The 21,289-nt window shown below is 42.1% G+C and overlaps 1 protein-coding gene across 3 annotated transcripts in view; it reads left to right on the top strand.

Annotated features, from left to right (window-relative positions):
- The window catches only part of ppp4r4 (protein phosphatase 4, regulatory subunit 4), a 267,838-nt gene that overhangs the window by 145,447 nt on the left and 101,102 nt on the right, over window positions 1–21,289 (top strand). For all 3 annotated transcript variants that reach the window (XM_072274558.1, XM_072274552.1, XM_072274564.1), the window contains exon 8: window positions 10,642–10,763. In XM_072274558.1, the coding sequence (XP_072130659.1) occupies window positions 10,642–10,763 (122 nt within the window). The remainder of the gene's footprint in view (window positions 1–10,641; window positions 10,764–21,289) is intronic.

Genomic DNA, 21,289 nt, shown 5'->3' with positions numbered 1-21,289 from the left:
CTCAAAATGAATGTAACATTGCATTTGCCTTCCTCACCACTGATTCAACCAGCAAATTAACCTTTAGTGAGGACTCGCAAGTTGCTTTGCACCTCAGATTTTTGAATTTTCTCTCCATTTTGAAAGTAGTCCATACTTTTATTTCTTTTACCAAAGTGCATGACCATAAACTTCCCAACACTGTATTCCTCCTGACACTTCTTTGCCCATTCTCCTAATTTGTCTGTCTTTCTGCAACCTCTCTGCTTCCTCAACACTACCTACTCCTCCCCCTATCTTCATATTGTCCACAAACTTAGCCCTAAAGCCACCAAATCCATCATCCAAATCATTGATATATAATGTAAAAGAATCAGTCCCATCATAGATCCCTGTGGAACACCACTAGTCACTGGCAGCCAACCAGAAAAGGCTCTCTTTATTCCCACTCTTTGCCTCCTGCCAATTAGCTAATGCTCTATCCATGCTAGTATATTTCCTGTAATATCACGGGTTCTTAACTTGTTAAGCAGCCTTGTCAAAGGCTTTCTGAGACTCCAAGCACACAACATCAGTCGATTTTCCTTTGTCTATCCTACTTATCATTTCCTCAATGAATTTCAACAGATTTGTCAGGGAGGATTTCCCCTTAAGGCAATCATGCTGACTTCCAGCCTTTTGATTACGTGCCTCCAAGTACCCCGAAACTACATCCTTAAATATCGACTCCAACATCTTCTCAATCAATGAGGTCAGACTAACTGCTCTATAATTTCCTTTCTTCTGCTTTTGAAGAGCGGAGCGACATTTGCAATGTTCCAGTCCTCTGGAACCATGCCAGAATCTATTGATGCTTAAAAGATCATTACTAATGTCTCATAATCGCTTTATCCATTTCTTTTAGAAACCTAGGTTGTACACCATCTGACCCAGGTGACTTATCTACCTTTAGACCTTTCTGTTTCCCAAGCACCTTCTCTCTAGTAATGGCAATTTCGCTCACTTCTGTTCCCGGACACTCTTGAACCTCTGGCATACTGTTAGTGTCTTCTACTGTGAAGACTGATGCAAACTACTTATTTAGTTCATCCACCATTTCCTGGTCCCCCATTACTACCTCTCTAGCATCATATTCCAGTGGTCCAATACCTACTCTCGCCTCTCTTTTACACTTTCTGTATCTGAAGAAACTTTTGATATCCTCTTTAATATTATTGGCCAGCTTACCTTTCTATTTTTTTCCTCCTTTATGAACTTTTAAAATCGCTTTTTGTTGTTTTTTAAAAGCTTCTCAATACTCTAGCTTCCCACTAATTTTTGCTCCATTATATGCCCTTCCTTTAGCTTCGATATTGGTTTTGATTTCTTTTGTTAGCCACAGTTTTGCATCTTCTCCCTTTAGAAGACTTCTTTTTCAGTGGGATGTATCTATTTTGTGCCTTCCTACTTGCTGCTTTGTCATTATCCTTGCTGATATTTCCTTTAAGCCAATTTTAGCCATCTCCTCTCTCATTGAATTGAATTGAATGATCTTTATTGTCATTATACATAGGTACGATGAAACTCTGTTTGGCGTCCTCTCAGGCAATTAACTAAAGCGGTAGATAAAAAACAAGACAGAAATAGAAAAACAGTATTAAATAGATCAGTAGCAGAAAATAAATTGCCGCAGCACCAGATTATCACAGTAATGCACAAAGTGCTGTTAGTGCAAGTATTTGAGTCCTTGTGTGATGCCTTTGTAGTTCCCTTTACTCCACTGTAATATTGATACATCTGATTTAGCTTCTCCTCAAATTGCAAGGTGAATTCTATCATATTATGATTCCTTTACCTTAAGATCTCCAAACAATTCTGGCTTAGCTTAAATATTTAACAGAATATAAATAAATTATGGAAAAATACACATAGAAATAAATTAAACTGCTTTGTCTTGAACTTTAAAAATAATTGATAAATCCACGTTTGTCAAATTTTGGAATATTAGTCTGCAGTAAAAGAAATCAACAAAATATTTGGATTTTATGGCTCAGGAATTATGATGGTTTAGCTCACCACCAAAAATTTTACAATATCCCATATTACAAAGAAAATTCCATTTTTAAAAACAAAATTAATGATTTATAAACACCTCATGTTTTCATCAATTTACTGATCTCTACAAATTATGTTTGAGGTGATTGTTACCTAATACATGAGCAGGGAATATAAGACCTTAGATGTTTTGAAGTTCTGTTGTTAGATTTCCTGGTGGCCTTGCTATTACTGTGTTGACAAAAAGTATTCACCCCCCCGCCGAAGTTTTCATGTTTTTTTGTTTTACAGCATTGAATCACTGTGGATTTAATTTGACTTTTTTAACACTAATCAACAGAAAAAGACTCATGTCAAAGTGAAAACATCTCTGCAAAGTGGTCTAAATTAATTACAAAGATAAAACACAAAATAATTGATTGCATAAGTATTCCCCACCATTCTTTAATATGACACACTGAATCATCACTGGTGCAGCCAATTGGTTTTAGAAGTCACATAATAAGTTAAATGGAGATCTGTTTTTGGAGACCTATGTGTATTCAAGGTGTTTTAATTGATTGTAGTAAAAACACACCTGGATCTGGAAGATCCAGTTGCTGGTGAGATGGTATCCCAGCAAAAACTATACCATGTGGACAAAAGAATACTCCAAGCAACTCTTGTGAAAAGTTTATTGAAAAGCACAAGTCAGAAGATGGATGCAAGAAAATTTCCAAGTCACTGAATATCCCTTGGCATAGAGTGAAGTCAATCATCAAGAAATGGAAAGAATATGGGATAGAGAGGGCAGAAAAAGGGGAGGAGGGGTGGCATTACTGGTCAGGGATACTATTACAACTACAGAAAGGGTGGGTAATGTAGCAGGATCCTCTTTTGAGTCAATATGGGTGGAAGTCAGGAACAGGAAGGGAGCAGTTACTCTACTGGGGGTATTCTATAGGCCCCCTGGTAGCAGCAGAGATACAGAGGAGCAGATTGGGAGGCAGATTTTGGAAAGGTGTAAAACTAACAGGGTTGTTATCATGGGTGACTTTAACTTCCCTAATATTGATTGGCACCTGATTAGTTTGAAGGGTTTAGATGGGGCAGAATGTGTTAAGTGTGTCCAGGATGGATTCCTGTCACAGTATGTGGACAGGCCGACCAGGGGGAATGCCATACTAGATCTAGTACTAGGTAATGAACCGGGTCAGGTCACAGATCTCTCAGTGGGTGAGCATCTGGGAGACAGTGACCACCGCTCCCTGGCCTTTAGCATTATCATGGAAAAGGATAGAATCAAAGAGGACAGGAAAATTTTTAATTGGGGAAAGGCAAATTATGAGGCTATAAGGCTAGAACTTGCGGGTGTGAATTGGGATGATGTTTTTGCAGGGAACTGTACTATGGACATGTGGTTGATGTTTAGAGATCTCTTGCGGGATGTAAGGGATAAATTTGTCCCGGTGAGGAAGATAAAGAATATAGGGTAAAGGAACCATGGGTGACAAGTGAGGTGGAAAATCTAGTCAGGTGGAAGAAGGCAGCATACATGAGGTTTAGGAAGCAAGGATCAGATGGGTCTATTGGGGAATATAGGGAAGCAAGAAAGGAGCTTAAGAAGGGGCTGAGAAGAGCAAGAAGGGGGCATGAGAAGGCCTTGGCGAGTAGGGTAAAGGAAAACCCCAAGGCATTCTTCAATTATGTAAAGAAAAAAAGGATGACAGGAGTGAAGATAGGACGGATTAGAGATAATGGTGGGAAGATGTGCCTGGAGGCTGTGGAAGTGAGCGAGGTCCTCAATGAATACTTCTCTTCGGTATTCACCAATGAGAGGAAACTTGATGATGGTGAGGACAATATGAGTGAGGTTGATGTTCTGGAGCATGTTGATATTAAGGGAGAGGAGGTGTTGGAGTTGTTAAAATACATTAGGATAGATAAGTCCCCGGGGCCTGATGGAATATTCCTCAGGCTGCTCCACGAGGCGACAGAAGAGATTGCTGGGTCTCTGGCTAGGATCCTTATGTCCTCGTTGTCCACGGGAATGGTACCGGAGGATTGGAGGGAGGCGAATGTTGTTCTCTTGTTCAAAAAAGGTAGTAGGGATAGTTCGGGTAATTATAGACCAGTGAGCCTTACGTCTGTGGTGGAAAAGCTGTTGGAAAAGATTCTTAGAGATAGGATCTATAGGCATCTAGAGAATCATGGTCTGATCAGGGACAGTCAGCATGGCTTTGTGAAGGGCAGATCGTGTCTAACAAGCCTGATAGAGTTCTTTGAGGAGGTGACCAGGCATATAGATGAGGGTAGTGCAGTGGATCTGATCTATATGGATTTTAGTAAGGCATTTGACAAGGTTCCACACGGTAGGCTTATTCAGAAAGTTAGAAGGCATGGGATCCAGGGAAGTTTGGCCAGGTGGATTCAGAATTGGCTTGCCTGCAGAAGGCAGAGGGTGGTGGTGGAGGGAGTACATTCAGATTGGAGGATTGTGACTAGTGGTGTCCCAGAAGGATCTGTTCTGGGACCTCTATTTTTCGTGATTTTTATTAATGACTTGGATGTGGGGGTAGAAGGGTGGGTTGGCAAGTTTGCAGACGACACAAAGGTTGGTGGTGTTGTAGATAGTGTAGAGGATTGTCAAAGATTGCAGAGAGACATTGATAGGATGCAGAAGTGGGCTGAGAAGTGGCAGATGGAGTTCAACCTGGGGAAGTGTGAGGTGGTACACTTTGGAAGGACAAACTCCAAGGCAGAGTACAAAGTAAATGGCAGGATACTTGGTAGTGTGGAGGAGCAGAAAGATCTCGGGGTACATGTCCACAGATCCCTGAAAGTTGCCTCACAGGTGGATAGGGTAGTTAAGAAAGCTTATGGGGTGTTAGCTTTCATAAGTCGAAGGATAGAGTTTAAGAGTCGCGATGTAATGATGCAGCTCTATAAAACTCTGGTTAGGCCACACTTGGAGTACTGTGCCCTGTTCTGGTCACCTCACTATAGGAAGGATGTGGAAGCATTGGAAAGGGTACAAAGGAGATTTACCAGGATGCTGCCTGGTTTAGAAAGTATGCATTATGATCAGAGATTAAGGGAGCTAGGGCTTTACTCTTTGGAGAGAAGGAGGATGAGAGGAGACATGATAGAGGTGTACAAGATGATAAGAGGAATAGATAGAGTGGATAGCCAGCGCCTCTTCCCCAGGGCACCACTGCTCAATACAAGAGGACATGGCTTTAAGGTAAGGGGTGGGAAGTTCAAGGGGGATATTAGAGGAAGGTTTTTTACTCAGAGAGTGGTTGGTGCGTGGAATGCACTGCCTGAGTCAGTGGTGGAGGCAGATACAATAGTGAAATTTAAGAGACTACTAGACAGGTATATGGAGGAATCTAAGGTGGGGGCTTATATGGGAGGCAGGGTTTGAGGGTCGGCACAACATTGTGGGCCAAAGGGTCTGTACTGTGCTGTACTGTTCTATGTTCTATGGCACAGCTGTAAATCTGCCTCAAGCAGGCCGTCCTCAGTGACTGTGCAAGAAGGGGAGTAGTGAGGGAGGCCACCAAGGGACCCATGATAAATCTGGGGGAGTTACAAGGTTCAGTGGCTGAGATGGTTGAGACTGCTCATACAACAACTGTTGCTCGGGTGCTTCACCAGTTGCAGCTTTAAGGGAGAGTGGCTTGAGAAAGGCACTGTTGGGGTAAAAAAAAAATTCACATGAAATCTCAGCTAGAGTTTACTAGAAGGCATGCGGAAAACTCTAAAGTCATCTGGAAGTAGGTTCTATGGGCTGATGAAAGAAAAGTTGAGCTTTTTGGCCATCAGACTAAATGCTATGTTTGGCATAAGCCAAACACCACACATCATCAACAACACACCATCCCTACTGTGAAGCATGGTGGTGGCTGCATCTTGCTGTGGGGATGCTTCACTGCAGCAGGCCCTGGAAGGCTTGTGAAAGTAGAGGGTAAAATGAATGCTGCAAAATACAGAGAAATCCTGGAGGAAAACCTGGTACAGTCTGCAAGAGAACTGCAACTTGGGAGAAGATTTGTTTTCTAGCAAGATAATGACGCCAAGCACAAAACCAAAGCTACACAGGATTGGCTTAAAAACAACAAAGTTGATGTCCTGGAGTGGCCAGATCAGAGTTCAGACCTCAATCCAATTGAGAATTTGTGGTTGGACTGGAAGAGGGCTGTTCACTCACTATCCCCATCCCCATCATCACCTGCTGAACCGTGTCTACGCCCACCTGGACAAGCCAGCGAGCACTGTGAGGGTCATGTTTTTTGACTTCTCCAGTGCGTTCAACACCATCCGCCCTGCTCTGCTGAGGGAGAAGCTGACAGTGATGCAGGTGGATGCTTCCCTGGTGTCATGGATTCTTGATTACCTGACTGGCAGACCACAGTACGTGTGCTTGCAACACTGTGTGTCCGACAGAGTGATCAGCAGCACTGGGGCTCCACAGGGGACTGTCTTGTCTCCCTTTCTCTTCACCATTTACACCTCGGACTTCAACTACTACACAGAGTCTTGTCATCTTCAGAAGTTTTCCGACGACTCTGCCATAGTTGGATGCATCAGCAAGGGAGATGAGGCTGAGTACAGGGCTACGGTAGGAAACTTTGTCACATAGTGTGAGCAGAATTATCTGCAGCTTAATGTGAAAAAGACTAAGGAGCTGGTGGTAGACCTGAGGAGAACTAAGTTACTGGTGACCCCTCTTTCCATCCAGGGGGTCAGTGTGGACATGGTGGAGGATTACAAATACCTGGGGATACGAATTGACAATAAACTGGACTGGTCAAAGAACATTGAGGCTGTCTACAAGAAGGGTTAGAGCCGTCTCTATTTCCTGAGAAGACTGAGGTCCTTTAACATCTGCCGGATGATGCTGAGGATGTTCTACGAGTCTGTGGTGGCGAGTGCTATCATGTTTGCTGTTGTGTGCTGGGGCAGCAGGCTGAGGGTGGCAGACACCAACAGAATCAACAAACTCATTTGTAAGGCCAGTGATGTTGTGGGGATAGAACTGGACTCTCTCACAGTGGTGCCTGAAAAGAGGATGCTGTCTAAGTTGCATGCCATCTTGGACAGTGTCTCCCATCCACTACATAATGTACTGGGTGGGCACAGGAGTACATTCAGCCAGAGACTCATTCCACCGAGTTGCAGCACTGAGTGTCATAGGAAGTCATTCCTGCCTGTGGCCATCAAACTTTACAACTCCTCCCTTGGAGGGTCAGACACCCTGAGCCAATAGGCTGGTCCTGGACTTATTTCATAATTTACTGGCATAATTTACATATTACTATTTAACTATTTATGGTTCTATTACTAGTTATTATTTATGGAGCAAATGTGACGAAAACCAATTTCCCCTGGGATTAATAAAGTATGACTATGACTATGACTGACAGAGCTTGAGCAGTTTGGTAAAGAAGAATGGGGAAAAATTGCAGTGTCCAGATGTGCAAAGCTGATAGAGACCTATCCACAGAGACTCAAGGCTGTAATTGCATCTACTGAATATTGACCTGAAGGGGGTGAATACTCATACAATCAATTATTTTGTGTTTTATATTTGTAATTGATTTAGATCACTTTGTAGAGATCTGTTTTCACTTTGGCATGAAAGAGTCTTTTTCTGTTGATAAGTGTCGAAAAAATCGAAATAAAATCCACTGTGATTCAATGTTGTCAAATAATAAAACATGAAAACTCCAAGTGGGGTGAATACTTTTTATGGACACTGTATTTGATTTTGCAAATTTGAGGATTGGCTTTGGATGCAATTTTCTGCACTTATTTTTTTCTGTGCAATGGGTTAAATAGTTAAAATTCTACAGAACTTTTACAGCTCGAAACACGTAATCAGTAAAAAATTATCTCTTCTGTTTTATTGAATTTATGTAAGATTAAGCAGTTAACACAGCTCAGGGCGAGAGAGTTTGGAGCTCAGTTCTGGCGTCTTCCGTAAGAAAGTTTATTCATTCTTCCAGTGCGTGCGTGGGTTTCGTCCAGAGTTCTGGTTTCCTCCCACTGTCCAAAGACGTACTGGTTAGTAGGTTAATTGGTATTGTAAATTGTCCTGGAAAGATACCCTAGCAGGGATGACAGTGGAACAACAATGGCAGGTATTTCTGGGAATAATACAGAAGGTGCAGGATCAGTTCATTCCAAAGAGGAAGAAAGATTCTAAGGGGAGTAAGGACGACCGTGGCTGACAAGGGAAGTCAATGACAGTATAAAAATAAAAGAGAAGTATAACATAGCAAAGATGAGCAGGAAGCCAGAGGATTAGGAAACTTTTAAAGAGCAACAGAGGATAACCAAAAAGGCAGTACGGGGAGAAAAGATGACATACGAAGACAAGCTAGCCAAGAATATAAAGGAGGATAGTAAAAGCTTCTTTAGGTATGTGGAGAGGAAAAAATTAGTTAAGATCAAAGTTGGGCCCTTGAAGACAGAAACGGGTGAATTTATTATGGGGAACAAGGAAATGGCAGACAAGTTGAACAGGTACTTTGGATCTGTCTTCACTAGGGAAGACACAAACAATCTCCCAGATGTAATAGTGGCCGGAGGACCTAGGGTAACGGAGGAACTGAAGGAAATTCACATTAGGCAGAAAATGGTGTTGGATAGACTGATGGGACTGAAGGCTGATAAATCCACAGGGTACTTAAGGAGGTGGCTCTAGAAATTGGGGATGCATTGGTAATTATTTTCCAATTTTCTATAGATTCAGGATCAGTTCCTGAGGACTGGAGGGTAGCTAATGTTATCCCACTTTTTAAGAAAGGAGGGAGAGAAAAAACAGGGAATTATAGACCAGTTACCTTGACATCAGTGGTGGGGAAGATACTGGAGTCAATTATAAAGGATGAAATAGCGGCACATTTGGAAAGCAGTAACAGGATCGGTCCGAGTCAGCATGGGTTTACGAAGGGGAAATCATGCTTGACTAATCTTCTGAAATTTTTTGAGGATGTAACTGTGAAAATGGACAAGGGAGAGCCAGTGGATGTGGTGTACCTGGGCTTTCAGAAAGCCTTTGATAGGGTCCCACATAGGAGATTAGTGGGCAAAATTAGAGCACATGGTATTGGGGGTAGGGTACCGACATGGATAGAAAATTGGTTGGCAGACAGGAAACAAAGTGTAGGGATTAACGGGTCCCTTTCAGAATGGCAGGCGGTGACTAGTGGGGTACCGCAAGACTCGGTGCTGGGACCGCAGCTATTTACAATAGACATTAATGATTTAGATGAAGGGATTAAAAGTAACATTAGCAAAGTTGCAGATGACACAAAGTTGGGTGGCAGTGTGAAATGTACAGAGGATGTTGAGATAGTGCAGGATGACTTGGACAGGTTGGGTGAGTGGGCAGATGCATGGCAGATGCAGTTTAATGTGGATAAACGTTTGTTGTTTTGTTGGGGGTTTTTGTATTGCTATATTTACGTTCTATTCTTGGTTGGTGCGGCTGTAACGAAACCAAATTTCCCTCGGGATTAATAAAGTATATCTATCTATCTATCTATAAATGTGAGGTTATCTTCTTTGGTGGCAAGAATGGGAAGGCAGATTACTATTTGAATGGTGTCAAGTTAGGAGAAGGGGAAGTACAATGAGATCTGGGTGTCCTTATTCATCAGTCATAGAAAGTAAGCATGTAGGTACAGCAGGCAGTGAAGAAAGCTAATGGCATGTTGGCCTTCATAACAAGGGGAATTGAGTATAGGAGCAAAGAGGTCCTTCTGCAGTTGTACAGGGCCCTGGTGAGACCACACCTGGAGTATTGTGTACAGTTTTGGTCTTCAAATTTGAGGAAGGAAATTCTTGCTATTGAGGGAGTGCAGCGGAGGTTCACGAGGTTAATTCCCGAGGTGGCGGGACTGTCATATATTGAAAGATTGGAGCGACTGGGCTTGTATACACTGGAATTTAGAAGGATGAGAGTGGATCTGATTGAAACATATAAGATTATTAAGGGATTGGACACGCTAAAGGCAGGAAACATGTTCCTGATGTTGGGGGAGTCCAGAACCGGAGGCCACAATTTGAGAATAAGGGGTAGGCCATTTAGTACGGAGTTAAGGAAAAACTTTTTCACCCAGAGAGTTGTGGATCTGTGGAATGCTCTGCCTCAGAAGGCAGTGGAGGCCAATTCTCTGGATGCTTTCAAGAAAGAGTTAGATGGAGCTCTTAATGATAGCGGAGTCAAGGGATATGGGAAGAAGGCAACAACGGGGTACTGGTTGTGGATGGTCAGCCATGATCACAGTGAGTGGCGGTGCTGGCTCGAAGGGCCGAATAGCCTACTCCTGCTCCTATTGTCTATTGTCCTGTGATTAAGGTTAAATCAGTGGGTTGCTGGACTGTGCAGCTCATTGGGTTGGAAGGGCCTGTTTGGTGCTGTATCTCTAAATAAAATAAAATAAAATAAACCTAAATAAAAGTTGTCACCATGCAAGTTTAATCTATTCGTGACATTTTTGATCAAATATGTTAGTCTGCAAGTTACTGCTGCGATTTACATGCAAGTTATTTTGTTAGGAATTGAAATAATGAAATGCTTAGGAAACAAAAATTTTCACACAAATGTCTGTTTTTTTATTTATTTTCATTACACAGTGTTGAACAGACAAAAACTGCAATACTTCCAGAGTTAGTGGAGTTGGCTAGAGATGAAGGGAGTACTGTACGTGTTGCTGCATTTGACACCATTGTTAACCTGCTCGTGATGTTTGACAGTGGTAAGTTAATATGAGAAAGTAATTAGTATGTTTTGAAATCATGGCAAATTCTAAATGTTGAATATTGATAACTATAAAAGGAACATTTTCACTCCAATTTACACATCAACAAATTTCAAGTGAAATTTCAAGTGATACTAATTATCATATGATCTATGAATCTATCATATGTGAGACTGTGCTTATTTGGTGTAATCTTATGAAACTGAAACATAGAAACATAGAAAACCTACAGCACCATATAGGCCCTTTGGGCCACAAAGTTGTGCCATACATGTTCCTACTTTAGAAATTACCAGTGTTACCCATAGCCCTTTATTTTTCTAAGCTCCATGTACCTATCCAAAAGTCTCTTAAAAGACCCTATCGTATCTGCCTCCACCTCCGTTGCCGGCAGCCCATTTCACATACTCACCACTCTGTGCGTAAAAAAGCTTACTCCTGACATCTCCTCTGTACCTACTCCCAAGCACCTTAAACTTGTGCCCTCTTGTGGCAGCCATTTCAGCCCAGGGAAAAAGCCTCTGACTATCCACATGATCAATGCTTCTCATCATCTTATGCTCCTCTGTCAGGTCAAATCTCATCCTTCATCGCTCCAAGGAGAAAAGGCCAACTTCACTCAACCTGTTTTCATAAGGCATGCTCCCCAATCCAGGCAACATCCTTGTAAATCTCCTCTGCACCCTTTCTATGGTTTCCACATCCTTCCCGTATTGAGGCGACCAGAACTGAGCACAGTACTCCAAGTGGGGTCTGACCAGAGTCCAATATAGCTGCAACATTACCTCGCGGCTCCTAAATTCAATTCCATGATTGATGAAGGCCAATACACCTAATGCCTTCTTAACCACAGGGTCAACCTGCGCAGCTGCTTTAAGTGTCCAGTGGACTCAGACCCCAAGATCCCCCTGATCCTTCACGCTGCCAAGAGTCTTACCATTAATACTATATTCTGCCATCATATTTGAACTACCAAAATGAATCATTTCACACTTATCTGGGTTGAACTCTATCTGCCACTTCTCAGCCCAGTTTTGCATCCTATCAATGTCCTGCTGCAACCTCTGACAGCCCTCTACATTATCCACAACACCTCCAACCTTTGTGTCATCAGCAAACTTACTGACCCATCCCTCCACTTCCTCATCCAGGTCATTTATAAAAATCACAAAGAGTAAGGGTCCGAGAACAGATCCCTGAGGCACACCACTGGTCACTGACCTCCATGCAGAATATGACCCGTCTACAACCACTCTTTGCCTTCTGTGGGCAAGCCAGTTCTGGATCCACAGAGCAATGTCCCCCTGGATCTCATACTTCCTTACTTTTTCAATAAGCCTTGCATGGGGTACCTTATCAAATGCCTTGCTGAAATCCATATGCACTACACCTACCGCTCTTCCTTCATCAATGTGTTTAGTCACATCCTCAAAAAATTCAATCAGGCTTGTAAGGCATGACCTGCCCTTGACAAAGCCATGCTGACTATTCCTAATCATATTATACCTCTCCAAATGTTCATAAATCCTGCCTCTCAGGATCTTCTCCATCAACTTACCAACCACTGAAGTAAGACTCACTGGTCTATAATTTCCTGAGCTATCTCTACTCCCTTTCTTGAATGAGGGAACAACATCTGCAATCCCCCAATCCTCTGGAACCTCTCCCATCCCCATTGATGGTGCAAAGATCATCACCAGAGGCTCAGCAATCTCCTCCCTCACTTCCCACAGTAGCCTGGAGTACATCTCATCCGGTCCCGGTGACTTATCCAACTTAATGCTTTCCAAAAGCTCCAGCACGTCCTCTTTCTTAATATCTATATGCTGAAGCTTTTCAGTCCACTGCAAGTCATCACTACAATCACCAAGATCCTTTTCCATAGTGAATACTGAAGTATTCATTATGTACCTCTGCTATTTCTTCCGGTTCCGTACACACTTTCCCATTGTCACACTTGATAGGTCCTATTCTTTCATGTCTTATCCTCTTGCTCTTCACATACTTGTAGAATGCCTTGGGGTTTTCCTTAAACCTGCCTGCCAAGGCGATCTCATGGCCCCTTCAGTCTCTCCTAATTTCCTTCTTAAACTCCTTCCTTTTAGCCTTATAATTTTCTAGATCTCTAACATTACCTAGCTCTCTGAACCTTTCGTAAGCTTTTCTTTTCTTTTTGACTAGATTTACTGATTCCTTATTTGATTACAAAATACTGCAGTTCATGTGTATTTTATTTAAAAAGTATTCATATGGATAATTTGAGTCTACCAATACTATGTACTGTCCCATTGTGCATTTTATGTACTTTAAAATTACTAATATACATAATAAACCAGATTTTGAAAATCCAAGCTTCCCAAGGTAACTATTCAAGGTAACTAACTGCAGAATAAGAATACTGACTTCTTCAGAAAATGCGTAATTAAACACTATATCTTATAATGAATAAGTTATTCTACTTCTTATATTGCAAAGCCCAAATTTTAACTGCAAATGTTCATTCACTTTGTTCTTAGCAAGTCATAATGACTTGACCCAACCTTTTAAATGTGACTTGGTCAAAGTAATGAAAGATTGTAAATGCCTTATTTTGTGAACAGAGGAACTATTTCATAATTAGGAAAGTGAGTAATTATTCAAGGGAGTTGGTACGTACTGTACATATTCTTGTTTATAATACTGATTTTCAGATTTTTATTTGAAAGCAATGTACTTTCATGGTTTATTCTTGCCTTGAAGTTTGAGAATTGTTCTTAATCAATTGTTAGCACACTTTTGTTTAATTTGTGTCATCTGGTCATTAGAACTTTCATCACTACAAAAATAGCATTCAGGATTTTGTTTGATTTTCCAGTTGGATGCAAGCTTCAATCTAAGTGATTCATGTAATAAAGAAGTACATCCAAGATGATTGAATGTCTTTTATTATATTGTTTGAAAGTACATCTCACTACTGTATGAAGTTAGAAGTGAACATAGAACAGTATAGCACAGGAACAGGCCCTTAAGTCCACAATATTATGGCCAACTAAACTAATCTCTTCTCCCAACCAATGTCCATATCCTTCCAGTTTTCTCACATTCAAGTGTCTTTCTAAATATCTCTTGTAAGTCTCTAATGTGTCTGCCTTCACCACCACCCCAGGCAATGCATTCCAGCCACGCATTAGTCTGTATGAAAGAAAACTTGCCCTTTACATATCTTTGAAATTACCCTCTCAAAGGGTCGAAGCGCTCGGCGGGGCTGGTCGGAGGCTTGAAGTTTTCGGACGGACCCGGAGTCAGCTGCGTTCAGGTGCTTCCAATGCATCGGCAAGTTGCCAGTGCTAGGAGGTTCATGGCGGGGAGAGTTTCTACCTTCTGCCGCCTGCATTAGATGCGTTAGATCAGGACTTTGAGACTTTTTTTTAACTGTGCCCATGGTCTGCTCGTTATCAAATTATGGTATTGCTTTGCACTGTTGTAACTATATGTTATAATTATGTGGTTTTGTCAGTTTTAGACTTGGTTTGTCCTGTTTTTTTTGTGATATAATTTTGAACGAACATTGTATCATTTTTTAATGCATGCATTTCTAAATGACAATAAACGAGGACTGAGTGTCCTCATAATCTAATCTAATCTAATCTCACCTTAAGTATGTACCCTCTGGTATTTCAACCCTGAGAAAGAGATACTATCTGTCTACTCTATCTATGCCTCTCATCATCTTATAAACACCATCGTTCCTGTGCCTAAAAAGACCAAGGTAACATGTCTGAATGACTGGGGTCCTGTCGCACTCACCTCAATAATAAGCAAATGCTTTGAGAGGCTGGAAAAGGACTACATCTGCAGCACGCTGCCACCCACACAGGACCCCCTACAATTCGCCTACTGATCAACAGATGACACAGTAGCCACAGCTCTACACACCATCCTTACACATTTGGAGAAGAAGGATGCTTATGTCAGAATGCTGTTCTTGGACTACAGTTCAGCATTCAACACCATAATTCCCTCCAAGCTTGACAAGAAGCTCAGAGACCTCAGCTTTCACCCTGCCTTGTGCAGCTGGATCCTGGACTTCCTGTCAGATCACCAGCAGGTGGTAAGAGTGGGCTCCTTCACCTCTGCTCCTCTGACCCTCAACACAGGAGCCCCTCAGGGCTGTGTCCTAAGCCCCCTCCTTTACTCTCTATGTACCCATGACTGTGTCGCCACCTATAGCTCCAACCTGCTAATTAGATTTGCTGATGATACTACATTGATTGGACTTATCTCAAATAATAACGAGGCAGCCTACAGAGAGGAAGTCATCATCCTGACACAGTGGTGTCAAGAGAACAACCTCTCCCTCAATGTTGCAAAAACAAAAGAGCTGGTTGTGGACTACAGCAGGAATGGAGACAGGCTAACCCCTATTGACATCAATGGATCTGGAGTTGAGAGGGTGAACAGCTTTAAGTTGCTCGGCATAAGCATCACCGAGGATCTCACGTACTCTGTACACATTGGCTGTGTGGTGATAAAAGCACAACAACGCCTCTTTCACCTCAGACGGTTGAAGAAGTTTGGCATGAATCCCCAGATCCTAAGGACTTTCTACAGGGGCATAATTGAGAGCATCCTGACTGGCTGCATCACTGCCTGGTATGGGAAATGTACTTCCCTCAATCGCAGGACTCTGCAGAGAGTTTTGTGGAAAGCGCAGCACATCAGTAGGTGTGAACTTCCCAATACTCAGGACATTTACGGAGACAGGTGTGTCAAAAGAGCCTGAAGGATCATTGGGGATCAGAGTCATCCCAACCACAAACTGTCTTAGCTGCTTCCATCTGCAAAATGATACCACAGCTTTAAAGCCAGGACCAACAGATTCTAGGGCAGCTTCTTCCACCAGGCCATCAGACTGATTAATTCATGCTGATACAATTGTATTTCTATGCTATATTGACTGTCCTGTTGTACATACTATTTATTACAAATTACTATGAATTGCACATTGCACATTTAGACGGAGATGTAAATATTTTTACTCCTTATATATGTTAAGGATGTAAGAAATAAAGTCAATTCTATTTGTATCAGTTCTCTCCATAGCTTCTGCCGCTCCAGAGAAAACAACCCAAGTTTGTCCAACCTCTCATTATAGCAGACACCCTCTAATCTAGGCAGCATCCTGGTAAACCTCTTCTGCGCCCTCTCTAAAGCCTCAGCATCCTTGCTATAAGGGATGACCAGAACTGTATGCAATACTCCAGATGTGGCCTAACTAAAGTTTTATAAATCTGTGACATAACCTGCTGACTTTTGAACTCAATACCTTGACAAATTAAGGCAAGCATGCCATATGCTTTTTTAACCACCCTACCAATCTGTATAGCCACTCTCAAGGAGCTATGAACTTGGACTTCAAGATTCCTCTGCTGATCAACACTGTTATAGGTCTTTCACTCAACAGTATACTGCCTCTTTGCATTTAACTTACCAATTTGCAACATTTCACATTTGCCCAGGAGAAACTCCATCTGCCATTTCTCCATCCATTTCTATAACCCAATATATTCTTTGCCAGTTATCTGTGCTATCCACAGCATAACCAATCTTCATATTATATGCAAACTTTCTCACCCACCCATCTACATTTTCATCCGGGTAGTTTACGTATATGTGATTATGAGAGATGCACTGTAGACTGTAGGATTTCATACCCCATTTCAGAGATAGATAAAACTAGAGGGCATAAGTGCAGGGTAAATATGAAGAAACTTAGATGGAATATTAGGAATACCTTCCTCATCCAGAGAGTGGCAAGACCCTGGAACCTGAGAGTGTAGTTGAAGCTTGGTCACATGAAGCTTAATATTTTTACCTCTTTCATTTTAGCACATATTATCTCACAAGTTAGTAAAACCTTACCCGTGATCAATTCAAAAATCTCATACATAATGAATCAACCCTTTCATTGATTGAAGGTATCCAACTTTTTCCATAATTAAAATGATCCCTATTGATTTAGGATTCGGTTTTCATCGAGGAAATACATCTTCAGACAATGACATTAACGTATCTTTCACAATCCATCAGCAAACAAATTAGAATTATTTTCCTTCGTGCTATTGGGTGGTCTTCAATTTTTTTAACCTTCAATGAGAAATTTGTGCTTTTGGGTCTTGAAACCTCTGCAAATTCCTAAGAATGAAACTTTTTCTCCATTAGAACTAGACTTTTTTTAAGCTCTTCTTCAAAAGTCAAGTCATGTATGGACTACAGGAATTGGAATGTTATGTTGACATTGCATAAGATGTTGATGAGGCCTAATTCGGAACATTGTGGACAGCTTTGGTTACTTACCTACAGGAATGATGTAAATAGTATTGAAAGAGTACAGGGAACATTTATAAGGATGTTGCCACAAGTTAAGGAACTGAGTTATAGGAAAAGGTTGAATAGATTACAACTTCATTTCCTGGAATGAGAGGAGATTTGGGAGAGCTGTTCAAAAATATGAGGGGTATAGATAAATTCAGCTAGGCTTGGGTGAGAGTAGAACTAGAGGTCATGGGTTAAGGGTGAAAGGTGAAAAGTTTAAGGGGAGCATGAATGGGAGCTTCTTCACTCAGAGGGTGGTGAGAGTGTGGAACAAACTGCCAGTGCAAATGGTGGGTGCAGGCTTGATTTCAACATCAAAGAGAAATTTGGATAGGAACATGTATGAGAGGGGTATGGAGGTCTATGGTCCGAGTGCAGGTTGATGGGACTAGGCAGATTAACTATGAATCTGTGACTCTATGTCCTTCATTCTGTGTTGTTTGTCCATCATTTCCAATAATGATGTTTGCCTGTGCAACTGCTGCACGGAGAAAAACCTGTGCAGGATGAGTTTTAGAGTGAAAAACCAGTTGCACTGGGGCAGTTCCACTCTCTCGCCTCAAAAATCTCGGTCCAATGGTATGAAAATTGTCACATCTGGAGACTTCTTCAGCTGTAATGGATAACCATAGCATCTTCTCTACCTTATCATGCCCTTCGTTCTCCATGAAGCATTGCAGCACTGCCTTCTTGGCCGTTGGATCTTGTAGTTGGTTTCATCAGTCCAGTCCACCAGAACGGTTTTCGCCTGCTGGAGTAGGCATATCCCTTTTTCACTGGCATTGGAGGTTCCCAGCTACCCTCACCTGGTTTAGCCCACCTGTCAAAATGGTGCACCAGGGTGTGGCCACTGTCACGTGCGAACAGTTACTTGGAGCCACTAGAATAATAGTTAAATGATTCTTCCTCTTGGGAGCTTCTTCAAAATCATGATTCAAGATTGTTTAATGCCATTTCCAGTACTCAAGTGTAAATGAGAACAATATAATTGTTGCTGTGGATCTGGTTCAGCACAAAAAACAGAATAATAAAAAAAACAATAAATATAAATACATAAGCTAGCCTATATACATAGATTAATTGTATGTCCATCAAAAGTGACACTAGGCACAGGAGTGTCTGTACACAACGTGACTCTGATGTGACCAGCTGTGTGGCAAAAGGCACAACAGCACCTCTTTCACCTCAGACAGTTGAAGAGGTTTGGTGTGGGCCCCCAAATTCTAAGAAATTTCTATAGGGGCACAATTGAGAGCATCCTGACTGGCTGCATCACTGCCTGGTATGGGAACTGTACTTCCTTCCATCGCAATATTCTGCAGAGAGTGGCGCGGACAGCCCAGTGCATCTGTAGATGTGAACTTCCCACTATTCGGGACTTTTACAAAGGTAGGTGGGTAAAAAAGGCCTGAAGGATCATTGGGGACCTGAGCCACCCCAAACACAAACTGTTCCAGCTGCCACCATCCGAAAAACAGTACCACAGCATAAAAACCAGGAGCAACAGGCTCTGGGACAGCTTCTTCCACCAGGCCATCAGACTGATTAATTCATGCTGACGCAACTGTATTTCTATGTTTTATTAATGATCCTGTTGTACATAATATTTATTATCAGTTACTATAAATTGCACATTGCACATTTGAACGGAGACGTAATGTAAACATTTTTACTCTTCATGTACATGAAGGATGTAAGTCAATTCAATCCAAAATGATAAAGTAGTGGTTGTGGGCGTGTGGTCCACCACAGATGCTTCAGCTCTTGAGAGCAGCAAAAGTGAAGAGGGAGTTAACCTTCAGAGGAACTAAAGGTCATTTACCTTCAGTGATGGTTGAAACAATCATAAGCACAAGTGATTCTGCGAATGCTGGAAATCCAGAGCAACATACACACAATGCTGGAGGAACTCAGCAGGTCAGGCAGTGTCTATGGAAATGAATAAATATTCAACATTTTGGGTTGAGGCCCTTCATCAGGTGGAAAGGAAGGAGGAAGACAACAGAATAAAAAAGGTGTGGGGAGGGGAAGGGTGATAGCTATAAAGTGATAGATGAAGCCATGTGGGTGAGAAAGGTCAAGAACTGGAGAGGAAGAAATCTGATAGGAGAGAAGGGTGGGCCATAGGGGAAAAGAGGTAACAGGCAGAAATTGGGAATAGAAGAGGGTAGTGGGAGGGAATTTTTTTTAACTGGAAGGAGAAGTCGATATTCATGTCAACAGGTTGGAGGCTATCCACATGTTGCTTCTGCACCCTGAAGTGGTGGCGTCATTGCGGCACAAGATGAGGCCGCGGACTGACATGTCAGAACAGGAATGGGAATCAGAATTAAAATGTTTGCCCACCGGGAATTTCTGCGTTCGGCAGATGGAGCGCAGCTGCTTGACAAAGTGTTCAAAGTTTAAAGTGGTCCCCCAACTTGTGACGAGTCTCACCAATATGTGGAAGACCCTGCACCAGGAGCACTGGATACAATAGAGGACCCCAGCAGATTCGCAGGTGAAGTGTTGCCTCAGCTGGAAGGACTATTTGGGGCCCTGAATAAAACAAATTATTTTGTTCTCCTTTACACCTGTGTACTGGAAATGACATTAAAAAACCTTGATACTTAGCTATCAAATGCTATTGTGCTTCAGAGGTAAGAAACACCACATTGTTTTGCTGAATCACTTTGAAGTATTGTGTTGTCAGACATGCTAATTTATTTGCAACAATTCTTCAACAGGTACCTGACAACTATAATAGTAGTTGACTTAGTAACCTTTGCAAATGGAATGTCTACAAACCTTAAGCATTTAGGAGTAAACAAGGTCATACAAATCTCATTGACCAAAGATTGTGTGGGTTCAGAGAATGCTGAAGACTCACTTCCATGAGCAAAGCTTGTTAAAGATGTCAACATAAACTGATATTTATGATAGATAGGTGCTTGAAGGTATTTGTGTAAACCTTTCCTGATAAGCCTCTTTGAAAAGGCATGAAATATGGAAATGAGTAATAGAACATAGAACATAGAACATAGAATAGTACAGCACAGTACAGGCCCTTCGGCCCACTATGTTGTGCCGACCCTCAAACCCTGCCTCCCATATAAGCCCCCACCTTAGATTCCTCCATATACCTGTCTAGTAGTCTCTTAAACTTCACTAGTGTATCTGCCTCCACCACTGACTCAGGCAATGCATTCCACGCACCAACCACCCTCTGAGTAAAAAACCTTCCTCTAATATCCCCCTTGAACTTCCCACCCCTTACCTTAAAGCCATGTCCTCTCGTATTGAGCAGTGGTGCCCTGGGGAAGAGGCGCTGGCTATCCACTCTACCTATTCCTCTTATTATCTTGTACACCTCTATCATGTCTCCTCTCATCCTCCTTCTCCCAAAGAGTAAAGCCCTAGCTCCCTTAATCTCTGATCATAATCCATACTTTCTAAACCAGGCAGCATCCTGGTAAATCTCCTCTGTACCCTTTCCAATGCTTCCACATCCTTCCTATAGTGAGGTGACCAGAACTGGACACAGTACTCCAAGTGTGGCCTAACCAGAGTTTTATAGAGCTGCATCATTACATCACGACTCTTAAACTCTATCCCTCGACTTATGAAAGCTAACACCCCATAAGCTTTCTTAACTACCCTATCCACCTGTGAGGCAACTTTCAGGGATCTGTGGACATGTACCCCGAGATCTCTCTGCTCCTCCACACTACCAAGTATCCTACCATTTACTTTGTACTCTGCCTTGGAGTTTGTCCTTCCAAAGTGTACCACCTCACACTTCTCCGGGTTGAACTCCATCTGCCACTTCTCAGCCCACTTCTGCAGCCTATCAATGTCTCCCTGCAATCTTTGACAATCCTCTGCACTATCTACAACACCACCAACCTTTGTGTCGTCTGCAAACTTGCCAACCCACCCTTCTACCCCCACATCCAAGTCGTTAATAAAAATCACGAAAAGTAGAGGTTCCAGAACAGATCCTTGTGGGACACCACTAGTCACAATCCTCCAATCTGAATGTACTCCCTCCACCACCACCCTCTGCCTTCTGCAGGCAAGCCAATACTGAATCCACCTGGCCAAACTTCCCTGGATCCCATGCCTTCTAACTTTCTGAATAAGCCTACCGTGTGGAACCTTGTCAAATGCCTTACTAAAATCCATATAGA

The sequence above is a fragment of the Mobula birostris genome, chromosome 1 (assembly GCF_030028105.1).
Source record: "Mobula birostris isolate sMobBir1 chromosome 1, sMobBir1.hap1, whole genome shotgun sequence".
Lineage (NCBI taxonomy): Eukaryota > Metazoa > Chordata > Chondrichthyes > Myliobatiformes > Myliobatidae > Mobula > Mobula birostris.
This window is presented reverse-complemented; position numbering and strand designations above follow the sequence as displayed.